The following is a 12,573-nucleotide window of genomic DNA, read 5'->3' on the forward strand; positions in this document are numbered from 1 at the left end:
TCGGACGAGATATAGCTAAGAGGGGTATAATTTTTTGTACAGTAATAGTTCATTGTATTTGTCGGTCAGTATGGTTGGAGTGGAATAGACGGATTTTTGACGGTTTAGAAGACTTGGCCGAAGTTTGTTAGGACAAGATTAAGATTCGGACATCTGCTTGGACAGGGAAGTATGTAGAATTTAAGAACTTCTCGATTTCAGATTTAGTGAGAAGTTGGAGTTTTATATGTTTTTGAGTTGAGTATGATTTTTCTTGCTGCGCGGATATCCGCTCTTTGTAATTTGTGCTTCTAATTAATGAATATATTATAGTTTCCTATAAAAAAAAAAAAAAATCACGTCCAAGGTGGCTGGGATTCTTCATCTGATTTCTTCTTTCAGTATCGTGATCTTACGTAGAATCTTGATATCTTCTTGTGTCATGCATAACTTGAGCTCTGATTTGATTGACCTACACGCCTCCTTACTTGATTCTTGCCTTGCTCTTTGTGTGATTCTTGTACTTCTCACTCGTTCTTCTCCTTCTCAGCCTCCAATTTTACTGGTGTACTCACGAAAACAATGTACGGGGCATTGAATATGTTGACTTTTCTTAATTTTTTATTCTTCCTCCAATATTTCAGTCAATTCTACAGCCCAATTAAATGAAAAAAAAGTGAAATCAGAAGCATTATTGCCGTATAAGCATGAATACGATAATTAAATTAATACAAAACATTACAAATTGTGCTTATCAATCATTATATTCATCCATTATTTGCATGCCTTTAAAATTCAGAGTATTATCTACTCAACTACTGTTCCTTCTTCCACGATTTCCATGCCGAAAGAGCTTTATTATTTAGTTCAAGTACTTCAGAAACTTTTGCTGCACCGGGAGCCAGATTTTTAGTTATATATAATCACTATGCCTATTTGTTTTGATTTTTTTCAGAAGCCTGAAAGAAATTTGCTTATTTCTGTCCACTCCGAAGGAGCAATCAAGGTCTGCAAATTAAATTTGTAAGAAGAATTTAAATTATGCCATAGGATTTGGTTTAACTGTTTATGTTCAATCAGGTTCTCAGCATAATTGATTCAAATTACCATGTTTTGAATGATCTGAAGAATCTACATGTACCTCTGTTGAAAGATAATAGTAAACAAACTCAGAAGGATGGCTCTTCTATTGTGTACAAGGAAAAATTATCTGTGGACATCCCCTTTATTGGAGTCTCTTTGATGAATTCTCATCCTGAGGTATCCTTGTCATAGAATATTACGATATCGAATTTTCCTTTTATTATAATCATTTTGATTTGTGGTAATATTTTTCTTTTGAAGGAGATACTCTTTGCATGTGCTAAGAACACAACCGTTAGTTTTGTACAGAGTTTGGATCAACAACAGTTTTCCTTGCAAATTGCATCATTGCAAGTAGATAACCAGTTACATTCCACACCATACCCAGTCATCCTGTCTTTTAACCATGGAAACAGGATTAATATCGTTAACCATTTGAAGTCTAAAGGCAATAGCACAAATCTCATTGGTGGAAAAATGGGCCAAACCGTGTCTACAAACTTGAATGAACCAGTGTTCTTGTTAACTGTTGCCAAGTGGAGAAACAGTGATACATCATTGGTTTCATTTGAATCTATAAGTCTCAGGTTTGTAACATATTTCTTTAGAGAATGCCTAAAATTCATTTTGCCAGGGCACTTCTTGATGAATTACCCTATTCTCGCAGGATTTCCAATTTTTATCTTCAGATTGAACTAGAAATCGGATTGAGGTTGTTTGAATTTTTCAAGACCGTCTCTTCAAGGTTGCAAAGTAGAGTTTTCCAACCTGTGGATTCCTTTCTGCATCAACTGATTCCTGACTCTGTCTTAACTGGGGATACCTCTGGAAGTACTCAGTTTTCTTTAAGATTGCATGAGAAACACCCCACGTTAACTAGCTCTAGTCTGCATAACAAAAAACACACAAGCTGTTTGCTACCTCACATGGTCCCGATTGGAGCTCCTTGGCAGAAAATTCACCTTTCTGACCAAAAGCAGAAGAAAATATATGTAGAACACTTTGATATGGCACCGATTAAGTTGACGTTGAGGTTAGCAACTTGTTGGGTCCTGAAATTTCTTGTGAATCTCATAATAATTTTCCTGACATGAACCGTTTGCTTCTTCTTGCAGTTTTTCCAGCAGTCCACGGATGCTTAGGAATGGTGTTCTTATGTCTGGAGACTCTTTTATTCATGTACGTATGCAGTCTCAAGGAAAACTGAGTAGAGTCTCTCCATGATGTGAATTATTGAACCTGTTGACCTAAGTTTTTATCTCAACTGGCTGGGCGAAGAGGAAAGAAGATATTGGTGGTTCAGGAACAAGGGGAGAGGGCTCGTAGCCCTCCGCTCTCTTTTTCCCAGCCTCGGAGAGATGCTGAAATCTTTTTTCGTAAAAAAAAAAATCGATAGAGTCATGATACATTTAAGTGTAATGAGAAGTCGGACATAATAATATTAGTATTTATATGAAACTTCTCCAAGTAGCCAAAAAATGTGAATCCTTTCTTTTCTTCCTTTTGTCCCTCTTTGGGGATCTGCTTACTCTTGCTTCCTCAATTGTTGTAGAGAGGGCTTATGGCTCTTGCTGATGTGGAGGGTGCAAAAATTCATTTCAAACAGTTAATCCTTTTCCACCAGATAGCTAGCTGGGAATCCATTCAAGAAATCCTTGTTAGTCACTACACCCGACAATTTCTACATGAGATGTATAAGGTAACCTTTCTGTTGATTTTTCTCACTTTATTATGTACAAATTTTTAGATTCAAAATCATATGAAAATTCAGTTTCTCAATATTTTGGCCCAGATTATTAATTCTTCAATTGAGTTTGCTACACTTCACTTATGCTATAATTTCTCATGTAGCATGAACTGGTGATGTGTAAGATTATGAAATTCATGAAAAGACTGAAGGTTTAATCAATTTATCTTTGTTTATTCTTCACTGCGGCACAGATACCTAACTTTCCAAATTTCCTTTTCATGTGTCATTTCAGAATTTAAGATTAAGGTTTGATGGTTCTAGTATTACTAGCTGTTACAGCTGATCCATATCGCATCTTTGGTCGCAATATTCATTTTATTTTCAATCTTTGGAAAAATTATGCTTTCTATGTTACAAACTCTCAAGTTCACTTTATTTTTTTGTTAATGGTGATTTTCACGTTGAAAAATGCAATTTCCTGAAAATATTTATGCCTGTGTGATGTCTTCTATCAGGACGATCAAATTATGACCGAGTGGTTGATATTCATATGATGACAACCTAACTAATTGTTTATTGTCACATCCTAAAAATCTTTTTGTCTATGCTATTGCCATGCTTTACTCCTAATTGTGCTAAAGCCTAAAAGTTTATGTTATTTAATCTTACAAAGTGCGTCTTTACAAATGTTTACCGCGCTTATCTAAACTAATAACCTACGACTTATGGTAAGATGGAGTCTTCAATGCAGTTTATAGGTCTTTGCTGAACCCTCTCTTTTTTTCCTTCTGAGATTCAGGGTTTATAGGGCCTCAATGCAGTTCTAGAAAGGTCAAGTTATAATTTCATTTGGAAAATAACTATGCAGGTGTTTGGTTCTGCGGGCGTCATAGGAAATCCTTTGGGATTTGCACGGAGTTTAGGCCTTGGGATTAGAGATTTCTTCTCCCTTCCTATCTGGAGTGTTTTCCAGGTATACCGCCCTTGATTAATTCCCTTTGATTTTTCAGGAAAAAAATTATTTAAATAATTTTATTTCCAGAGCCCTGCTGGACTTATTACCGGTATGGCCCAAGGTACCACAAGTCTTGTCAGCAACACTGTCTATGCCATAAGTGATGCTACCACTCAGTTCAGCAAAGCCGCTCATAAGGTAGTTGGTTTTCTATCAACATTACTACAAACCTCGGCCATGTTTGCTTGAACTTTAAAGTGGGTCATAACTTCCAGGGCATTGTTGCATTTACATTTGACGACCAACCTGGAACAATGATGGAAAAGCAGCAGAGAGGAGTGTCTTCAAAAAATAAAGGAGTGATAAATGAATTCCTTCAGGTATTTGTTATTTTCGGGTGATCTTCCTAGATCTATGTCTATATGAGCACCTATACTTGTGTGGATGGCCGCCTGTCTGATTTTTATTTTTACAGTTCAGTGAAAATCTCGTCTTTTACTTTTTGTCGGTTTGCAGGGACTTACGGGTGTTCTTCAATCTCCTATTGAAGGTGCTGAAAAACATGGTCTGCCGGGAGTCCTTTCAGGTATAGCTGTGGGTGTTACAGGACTTGTTGCAAGGCCAGCGGCTAGTATCCTTGAGGTCACTGGAAAAACTGCACAGAGCATCAGAAATCGTAGTAGAATCCACCAGATGGGATATCAATGTTTTCGACTCCGTTTACCGAGGCCTCTAAGTCGAGAACTTCCCTTAAAGCCATACTCTTGGGAAGATGCTGTTGGAACACATGTACTACTCTCGCAAAGGGAAGACGAGACATTAGTCATGTGCAAATCACTTGAACAATGTGGCAAGTATGCATTGATCACTGAAAAGCTTATCTTAGTATTCAGCTGCTCCAGTTTGATTGACTTGGGTAAGCCCGAATTTGAAGGGGTTCCCGCTGATCCAAGTTGGGTCATGCAATCAGAAATCAGATTGGATAGCGTAATTCTGGCTGATAATGAGAGAGAGGTGGTACACATTGTTGGAAGTGATTCAGATGCTTCATTTACAAAAAACCAAAACCAGCAGCAGAAAAGGAGAAATGGAGGAGCAAAGGGAAAATTGTGGAATTTTCACACACCGCTCCCTCTTTTCCAAACAAACTTGGAATTTATGAGTCCAGAAGATGCCGATGAGTTCTTGAAAGTGCTCATGTCTATAATTGAGCGAGGAAAAGAACGAGGCTGGAGTTCTGTACATATTTTGCATCAGAGCAACATTAAGTAGTTTTAGGAAACGAAGGAAGGAAAAAATCAAAATATTCCACATGATGTGTTAATAGAGTCTGATTTGGTGACGCTGCTTCGTTTCCTCAAGCACTCCATACATAAATGAGGTTTTTGCCTTGTGATATATACATTAATCACTTTACCGATGACAAATATAGGGAATACTTCAATTTATATTACTCACAAATTATTGCACGTACATCAATTTGATGTCGTGTCTCCAAATAGGGTCAAAAGGAAAGATATGTCATGTACTTATTAGCTTTCAACTTTTTACCATCAAGTATGCAATGCTATGCTCCGAGTGGCTAGAACAGGAATCAGTCGCATCATTACTGTAGAGTGCCATCAAACGTTATTAAAGCACAAATAAAAATTAATTTTATGCCTACCTGAACTAACCAGATTATACGTGTATTTTATTCACATATATTCATTTTACTAATGGATTTCAAATCAATTTTCGCCCCACCTTATAAAAAACGATTCCAAAATTCAGTTGACTTTATTTTTTTAATTATAGTTTTTATCATTTTCTAATTTAGCTAAAAAAAGTGATGAAAACAGTAAGATATCAATGATTCATGGTACAAGATGTTTGGTTTGCGTCTGGGAGGGAAACAACAAATCCAGCCTAGCAAAGGAGATTCAATACATAAAAAAAGAAGGCATATAATGATGGGGTACATGAGCGGAGGTTTAAATCACCTCTACTTCTGATCTCAAAGTCGAAACCAATAGAGCATAATATGCCAGTTCAACGCAAAGATGAAACCTATAAAGACCAGATAAGAACCAGTAAAAGCCATAAAAAGTCTTTTAATTTCAAGAATACATGACTCCCATCTTCTTTGCAAAGTCATCGTCATCGTCGTCCAGGTATTCCCCGTCAGCATCTCCATTCTCACCATCATACATGTCAAAGCTCTCCCCACCCACTTCCTCATAATCAGATTCCCCATCTTGATCCACAGGATTAATACCTTCAGCTTCTATCCTGCTCGAAACAGGCTGCTGGCTGGAAGAGTTGTCTTCTGTTTTGTCTACTGATACAGGCTTGTAAACATCCTTATTACTCTCAATAGAAGCTTTTGTCTTATTGTCAAATGTAGACGAAACAAAATCTGGAGTCAATGGAATTTTGGCCATGCCATTTCCTTCTTTTTCATTATTTTCTTCAGTGACACCATCAGAGTTGAATGATTTCTTTATACTCAACGTTTCAATAGTTTCACCTCTCTTCCGCTTTAAAATCTCTTCTAGGGGCATAGGCCCATCAAATGAAAGATCATCGCCAATTTGTTGAATGCTAGCTTGTTGATTTCCATCTGGCATCAGATGTTTTCGTTTACCAAGTGATTGTTGATTGGTCACATGCTGTCCACTAGGTTGAGGATATTTTTGGTTCTTCAACTCTGCGAGACTTTTTGGACCAGTAAAATCAGTAACATCAGCAACCATGTCTCTTCTGAAGTGCGGACCACGGTGGTTCTTCACACCATTATGGAAATCTTCGTCCACCTTCCCCTTTATTCTGTCTTGGACCCTTCCCTGCTGAGAAGAGAAATTTGTCCTTGCCGGAGATAACCTACTGCGATCAGGACCCAATAGAATTGCATCCCTCTCGCTCGGAGGAGATGATCCACCAGGAAGCCTAATCCTTCCTCTAAAGTGACTGCTAAGGGAATTCTCATGCAAGGGAACATACTGCTCGTCTCTATTGGAACCTGGATATCTTCGCTCTTCCACGTGCCTCTCACGGGCATGTTCATGGCTAATGACAGACCTCAAACCATTTACCTTCTTACGCTTATTTAAACGATGTCTTAAATCTAAATCTTCAACCTGGTTAATGCTATCAGCTCTAGCATATGGCTTCCTATCGAAATAAGAGCCCCCTAACACCCTCTCAGATGAGGCTCTCCGCTGCTCCAAAGCATGCCGACCCTTACGGAGCTCATTTAAGTCATACCCATGAGGATCCTTAAATCTTTCACCATCAATATCAGCAAACTTATTGAAATCAGTGGCACGATCGATGTCATATTCATTCCCCACTTCATGTTCCCCTGGCATTCCATAATGATCTTCACTGGGATAGTATTCAGAATCTCTTCGCTCATCATCTACAAGGACATCAAATCCAGGAGAGGGCTCCCTTGAAACCTCTTCTACATCCTTATTGTTCATGGCCCCAAGTTCACCTGGTAAGTGAGGACGCTCGGACCAACTGAATGGGTTTCCATTGGTGACGGAATACCCCGGTAAATCATCGACTCCTGACATGTGGGCTATTCTCCTATTCATTGAAAACTCTTTCCTATGGGGAGTAGGTTCTGTTTCAACAGCAGGTTTTACCTTTTCGGAAAGTTTGACGGAATTAACTGTATCTATGGGTGGGACCTTTTTAGCGTGCTCAAACTTTTCATGACCACCTAAAGCCTTCTTAAAAGTTGTGGGTTCAGCAGCAGAGGCTGTTCCTGGCACCACTGAGGTTTTGTTATTCACCGAATTTGGTGTGTGGAGAAAGGGACACCAATCACCTTTTAAACAAAGCCCTTTCTGGAAAAACACGCAGGGAACTGTTTGTTTGTTTGAGGCGTTTGGAATGTGTGAAGTTGATGTTGTCACATTCTGTGATTGAGTTGCGGGTTGGCCAGTGGGCGTTGGTGTCTGTGTTGACAGCAATCCATCAAGAGGCTGAAGAACCAAACAAAAGATAATTGACTAAAATATGATGTGTAGACGAGCTGACAATACTTTATACTATTAAATAATAAAATAATGTGTCTTAACCAGCATCATGAAACTAAAATTTAACCAAGCTAATTAAACATGCAAGTGAACATGCTATCTATCAAGACAAATATGGACTGACCGGATGCCGAAATCCACACTTTGGATTTAAGCAATTACTGTGCAACCAGAACCAACAGTCCCTTGGATTTACTCGTGCAATGTCACTATGACGATATTCGCATTCACTTCCCTGAGGATAGACAACAAAATTAGAAAATAAATATCACTGGTCATAGAAATGATGAAACAAGCATCTAGCAACTGAAATTACTGCACCATATTACTAGCCATCACTGATTAATAGAGTATACGTTTGGATACAATGAATTGTAACCTTCAAATGTAATCGATGAAAAACCAATTCAAATTCGAAAAATATATAAACCAGTCTCAAAAAGCTTGAGTTCCTTGATACTAAGAGCAGCAATAATAAATTCAAACATTTGGAAAGGAAACACTTACATGATTACTAAGAAATTCAATAAAAAGCTTCAAACATAGCACCAAAAGACATCACGCACATTCTATGTGCAAAGTATCTCAATTGTTGGCCGGCTCAGCAGAAATAATTCTCATCGATGGCAGTAAAATTGAACAAATATCCCATGTGATACACCAATATATAGAATACATTGAATATGCATAAATTGCCCCAAAAAATCAAACGACACTAGCTTACATCACCATGTCTAGTAGCATATAATACAAAGCACTCAAAACTCACAAATGTGAACAAGGATTTTCATTAGTGGAACTTGTGTGTAAATTTCTCCAGGTTCCAGCTCAAAGAACATAATTAGATACAAAAATCGGCCAATGTAGGAAAAGAACCCAGAAGGGAAGAAAAGTTTAGCAATATATAGTGCAAAATCAAACCTTGAGATACCCTACAAATCAAAATAAATAGCAGAAAGAAATCCAAATCCAAACCCTAAACTTAAAGGCAGGAAAAATACCAACACGTCTCTATGAGCATATCAAATTTCACACTACCCTACCAGCAAAACTAATAGTAAGGGAAATAATCAAACCCCAACTCTTGAAGCTTCTAGCTGGAGAAAAAAAAGAGAGCATAATTTTTATAATCTCAAGGCTCAAATTAAATCAATATTTACAATCCCACATAAAGATCCGATCCCCACAGCAGCAAGATGTAAGCTAATCAAAAACGAAAAAAAGGACCTTTTTGCAAGTTAACGGAGAAGCCAGAAAGTAAACGCAATCTGTGTTCCTCTTGACGGCTTCTTCCTCAGCAAGTGAAGGGCCCGCCATCTTCCGAAGCTTCAAAAAATCGACAAAATAAACAAATATGGGTGAGGATCTAGGGATTAACAAGGATGGGAGAATTAGAGAGACGAATAAATACAGAGATTCAGAAGAGGTCGCCCAGTCACAGTGTGTGTGTGTGTGTGTGTGTGTGTGTGTGTTATATTTATATAATAGGGATAGATAGAGCTTGCTATAGCCTACAGCTCTTCTTCAATTTTGTTTTTTATTTTCTTTAATAAAAATTGATTAATTACAGATAAGAACCTGTACTTCCAATAATTTTCAATTTACACCCCAAGCCCTAACAGATATCATTATATATATATATATTTATTTTATTTTATTTTATTAAAGTTGAGGACATGATAGTAACCACCTAAGAAGGACACCAACTTTTTTTTTCTAATTTTACCCTTATATGATACTAATATTACACTTTTGTTTTTTTTTTTAATTTTAACACACTTTTATTTTTATTTTTTTATTTCGACAATTCAAATATCAATTTAGTCCCTTCATAATTTGTTAAATTTCAGTTTAGTCCATCGATAATGATAAAAAAAATTGTACACACACGCATCGTGTGTGCAGAGTAACTACTATATATTATCTTTTAGTGAATATATAACATAATATTTTCAGAACATTCTTTTAGTTGTGAAAGGTACATATAGATATTAAAATTTCACCCACGAGTTCGGAGTTATTTATTGGGTACAAGTTCGGGGAAAACTCAAATTGCCATAGTGAGAATGAGACTGAGATGGGAAATTTTTTTAAAAAAAGATTTCAATAAGTTAGGTTAAATTGCATACAACTTCTTTGTGAAATCTCAAAATAATTGATAGTTCTATGTGAAAAATAAATAGATGTCAGTTTAACCCTTATGTGTTTTAAAAAGAAGTACTTCAAATAACTTCAATTTCAAAATTTTAAATGTAATGTGCTTTTAATACTTCCGACAATGTATAATTCATATTTTATGTGTTTGAATGGACGGAAATTGTCATTAAAAAACCATACAACTAATGTTTTTTTATAGTTAAAATGTAATAATTTTGCAACATGACAATATAAAATGATCAAACAAAAATAAAATTAAAATATCACAACTGGATTAAAAAAAAAACAAAAACAAAATATTTGTACTGATTAGAATTTGAATTATGTGCTGAGAAATTATGTTCTATACAACAAAATGGCTTTGAACCATATTAATATTTTTATAGTGGATCTATGAACATCTTTTTTTTAAAAAAAAAAACATATATGACTAAACATTTATTTATTTTTTAATTTAGTCTAATAAGTTATTAAATCAATGGAAAAAACTTGTGTGAGACGGTCTCACATGTCATATTTTGTGAGACGGATATTTTATTTGGGTCATCAATGAAAAATTATTACTTTTTGAGCTCAAAATATTACTTTTTATTGTGAATATCGATAGGGTTGACTCGTATCACATATAAAGATTCGTGAGACCGTCTCACATATGACCTACTCTAAATCAATATAATGATTTGTGTTCCATTTTAACTTCTCCAGTTGGCTAAAGAATTAAATTAGGTTATTCATAGAGTTATTTTGTGAATATACATACATACTTTAACACCTCATTCTACATCACTTATCTATTATGATATATTGATGATAGAGGCACATACGATATATATGATTGGTAAATTTTGGTTTTTAGAAAATTAGTTTTCGAAACTTTTGTAACGGTTTTCCATATAAATTTGTGGCTGAAGTTTTTTTTCCCTTTTTTGATATTTCTTATTAATATTTGCATGTAGTTTAGTGAGAGTCGGAACACTATACATGTAAAGTTGTTTGATATCATATATGAAAAGAATATTCTACTTCTTTATTATTTTGCTAAATTGATATTATTAATTTAAGATTTTGTCTTTTTAGATTATTAAAATCTTGCTTGATGTAATACTAAATAATAATATCTTAGTTTACTTATCTCTAGATACTATAAGATTTGATTTTAATATGGTATTTATCTCTAAGATATTTTATCCTAGTTTGAAAGAGTTTTATGCATATTAAACTCTTGTTTCCATGTTTGTAGGATTGATTTTATGAGAAGACTATGTGGCCAAGATATTGTTGCATATATATGGAATATAGAGATGAGAATTAAAAAGACTTGGAGAGGAGAAGAGAGTTGCTGGAGTTTTTCTCTAAACACACTCATATTTCAGAGTTGAAGATTTTCGTGTGAAATTTTTTAATGATTGATTCACATATAATGTGTTGCTGATTGGTGTTGACGACACTCAAGAACAACACTGACACAGAGTGTTGATTAAAGAGTGGTTTCGTTTGGTTTTAAGCAATACGTTTTTATGCATCTAGTATTTACGTTAGGTTTTTGGATGCATGTTAATTCCTTAGGAGTGTCAAGGAATTTAGTTTTATTACACTCACTATTAGTTTTTTGGCGTAAACGATTTACATAATTTTCTAGTGATTTTTTGTAATGAGGCATTGCACAAGTATTCGTACTTGTGCATAATTCCAGTTCGGTGTTTATTTATTAAAAGTTTTGGTGTGTGTTAAATAATCAATTTCCGCTGCATGTTGTGTCCTCGTGTTGTCAACACCCGAGCACAAAACTATATTCTGGTACACACACATTAATTTATTTCATGTACGTTTATGATCAACAGCTCCCTTTCAAGTGGTATCAGAGCCAATGCTTGATACACTAAGTGATTGATTCTGGTCATCTACTGTTTTTACAGGAAACATACTAATAGCTTGATGGATAATTTGCTTCAAGTGCTGCCTTTAGACCACGGGTCTTGGATGGATCAAATTATGCGTTTTGGAAGGTTAAGATGTGGATGTGGATGTACATAAAGTCTATCGAAGAAAGAACTTGGCAACGGGTTTTGGATGGTTGGTCACCACCTAGAATTGTGGATGTTGACGGTGACAGTCGAGTCAAACCTGAGAGTGCATGGTCTAATGATGAGGTTCAGATCTCAAATTTCAATTCTGAGGCACTCAATACCATCTTTACCTCGGTTGATGTCAACATGTTCAGCCTTATTACAAACTGCATATTCGCGAAAGAAGCATGTGACATTCTCCAAAAGCACTGCGAAGGATCTGAAAGTGTCCGCAGAACCAAACTAAGAATGCTGACCTCAAAATTTGAGAGCCTGAGGATGGAAGATAATGAGACAATTGTTGAATATGATCGAAGACTCCGAGATAATGCCAATGAAGCTTTTAGCCTCGGTGACCCCATGTCAAACGAAAGGTTTGTCAGTAAGGTACTAAGATCTCTTCCTAAGCGGTTTAACATCAAGATTTGTGCCATTGATTAATCAAAGGACACGTCTACGCTAAATCTGGAAGAATTGATAAGCTCTCTCAGAACTTTTGAGATGAACCTGGATATTCAGAAACAAGATAAAGGAAAATCCATTGCATTACAAGCTACTGATGACTCTGTCAATATTCTCATTCAAGAAGCAAATGAATCTGATCTCGGTGAGGAG

At 35.9% G+C, this 12,573-nt stretch overlaps 2 protein-coding genes across 8 annotated transcripts in view; one reads left to right on the forward strand and one right to left on the reverse strand.

The window, feature by feature from the left end:
- Window positions 1-5,160, forward strand: part of LOC140989807 (intermembrane lipid transfer protein VPS13) — an 87,540-nt gene extending 82,380 nt beyond the window's left edge. For all 4 annotated transcript variants that reach the window (XM_073459226.1, XM_073459227.1, XM_073459228.1 and 1 more), the window contains 10 exons: window positions 935-985; window positions 1,060-1,239; window positions 1,324-1,649; window positions 1,730-2,095; window positions 2,178-2,241; window positions 2,615-2,761; window positions 3,621-3,725; window positions 3,795-3,905; window positions 3,983-4,087; window positions 4,224-5,160. In XM_073459226.1, coding sequence (XP_073315327.1) covers window positions 935-985; window positions 1,060-1,239; window positions 1,324-1,649; window positions 1,730-2,095; window positions 2,178-2,241; window positions 2,615-2,761; window positions 3,621-3,725; window positions 3,795-3,905; window positions 3,983-4,087; window positions 4,224-4,979 — 2,211 coding nt within the window. In that variant the 3' untranslated portion in view covers window positions 4,980-5,160. The remainder of the gene's footprint in view (window positions 1-934; window positions 986-1,059; window positions 1,240-1,323; window positions 1,650-1,729; window positions 2,096-2,177; window positions 2,242-2,614; window positions 2,762-3,620; window positions 3,726-3,794; window positions 3,906-3,982; window positions 4,088-4,223) is intronic.
- The window catches only part of LOC140989808 (zinc finger CCCH domain-containing protein 17-like), an 80,389-nt gene extending 71,149 nt beyond the window's left edge, over window positions 1-9,240 (reverse strand). The window contains exons 1-4 of one of the 4 annotated variants that reach the window (XM_073459232.1): window positions 9,147-9,240; window positions 8,963-9,061; window positions 7,860-7,970; window positions 5,954-7,681 (exon numbers count right to left, since the gene is read on the reverse strand). In XM_073459232.1, the coding sequence (XP_073315333.1) occupies window positions 5,954-7,681; window positions 7,860-7,970; window positions 8,963-9,052 (1,929 nt within the window). In that variant the 5' untranslated portion in view covers window positions 9,053-9,061; window positions 9,147-9,240. Of the gene's footprint in view, window positions 1-5,598; window positions 7,682-7,859; window positions 7,971-8,962 lie in introns of those variants that run through there. The other 3 variants (XM_073459234.1, XM_073459231.1, XM_073459233.1) reach the window with 3 other exon arrangements.
- Window positions 9,241-12,573: the final 3,333 nt, after the last annotated feature.

This window comes from Primulina huaijiensis, chromosome 12 (genome assembly GCF_012295235.1).
Source record: "Primulina huaijiensis isolate GDHJ02 chromosome 12, ASM1229523v2, whole genome shotgun sequence".
Lineage (NCBI taxonomy): Eukaryota > Viridiplantae > Streptophyta > Magnoliopsida > Lamiales > Gesneriaceae > Primulina > Primulina huaijiensis.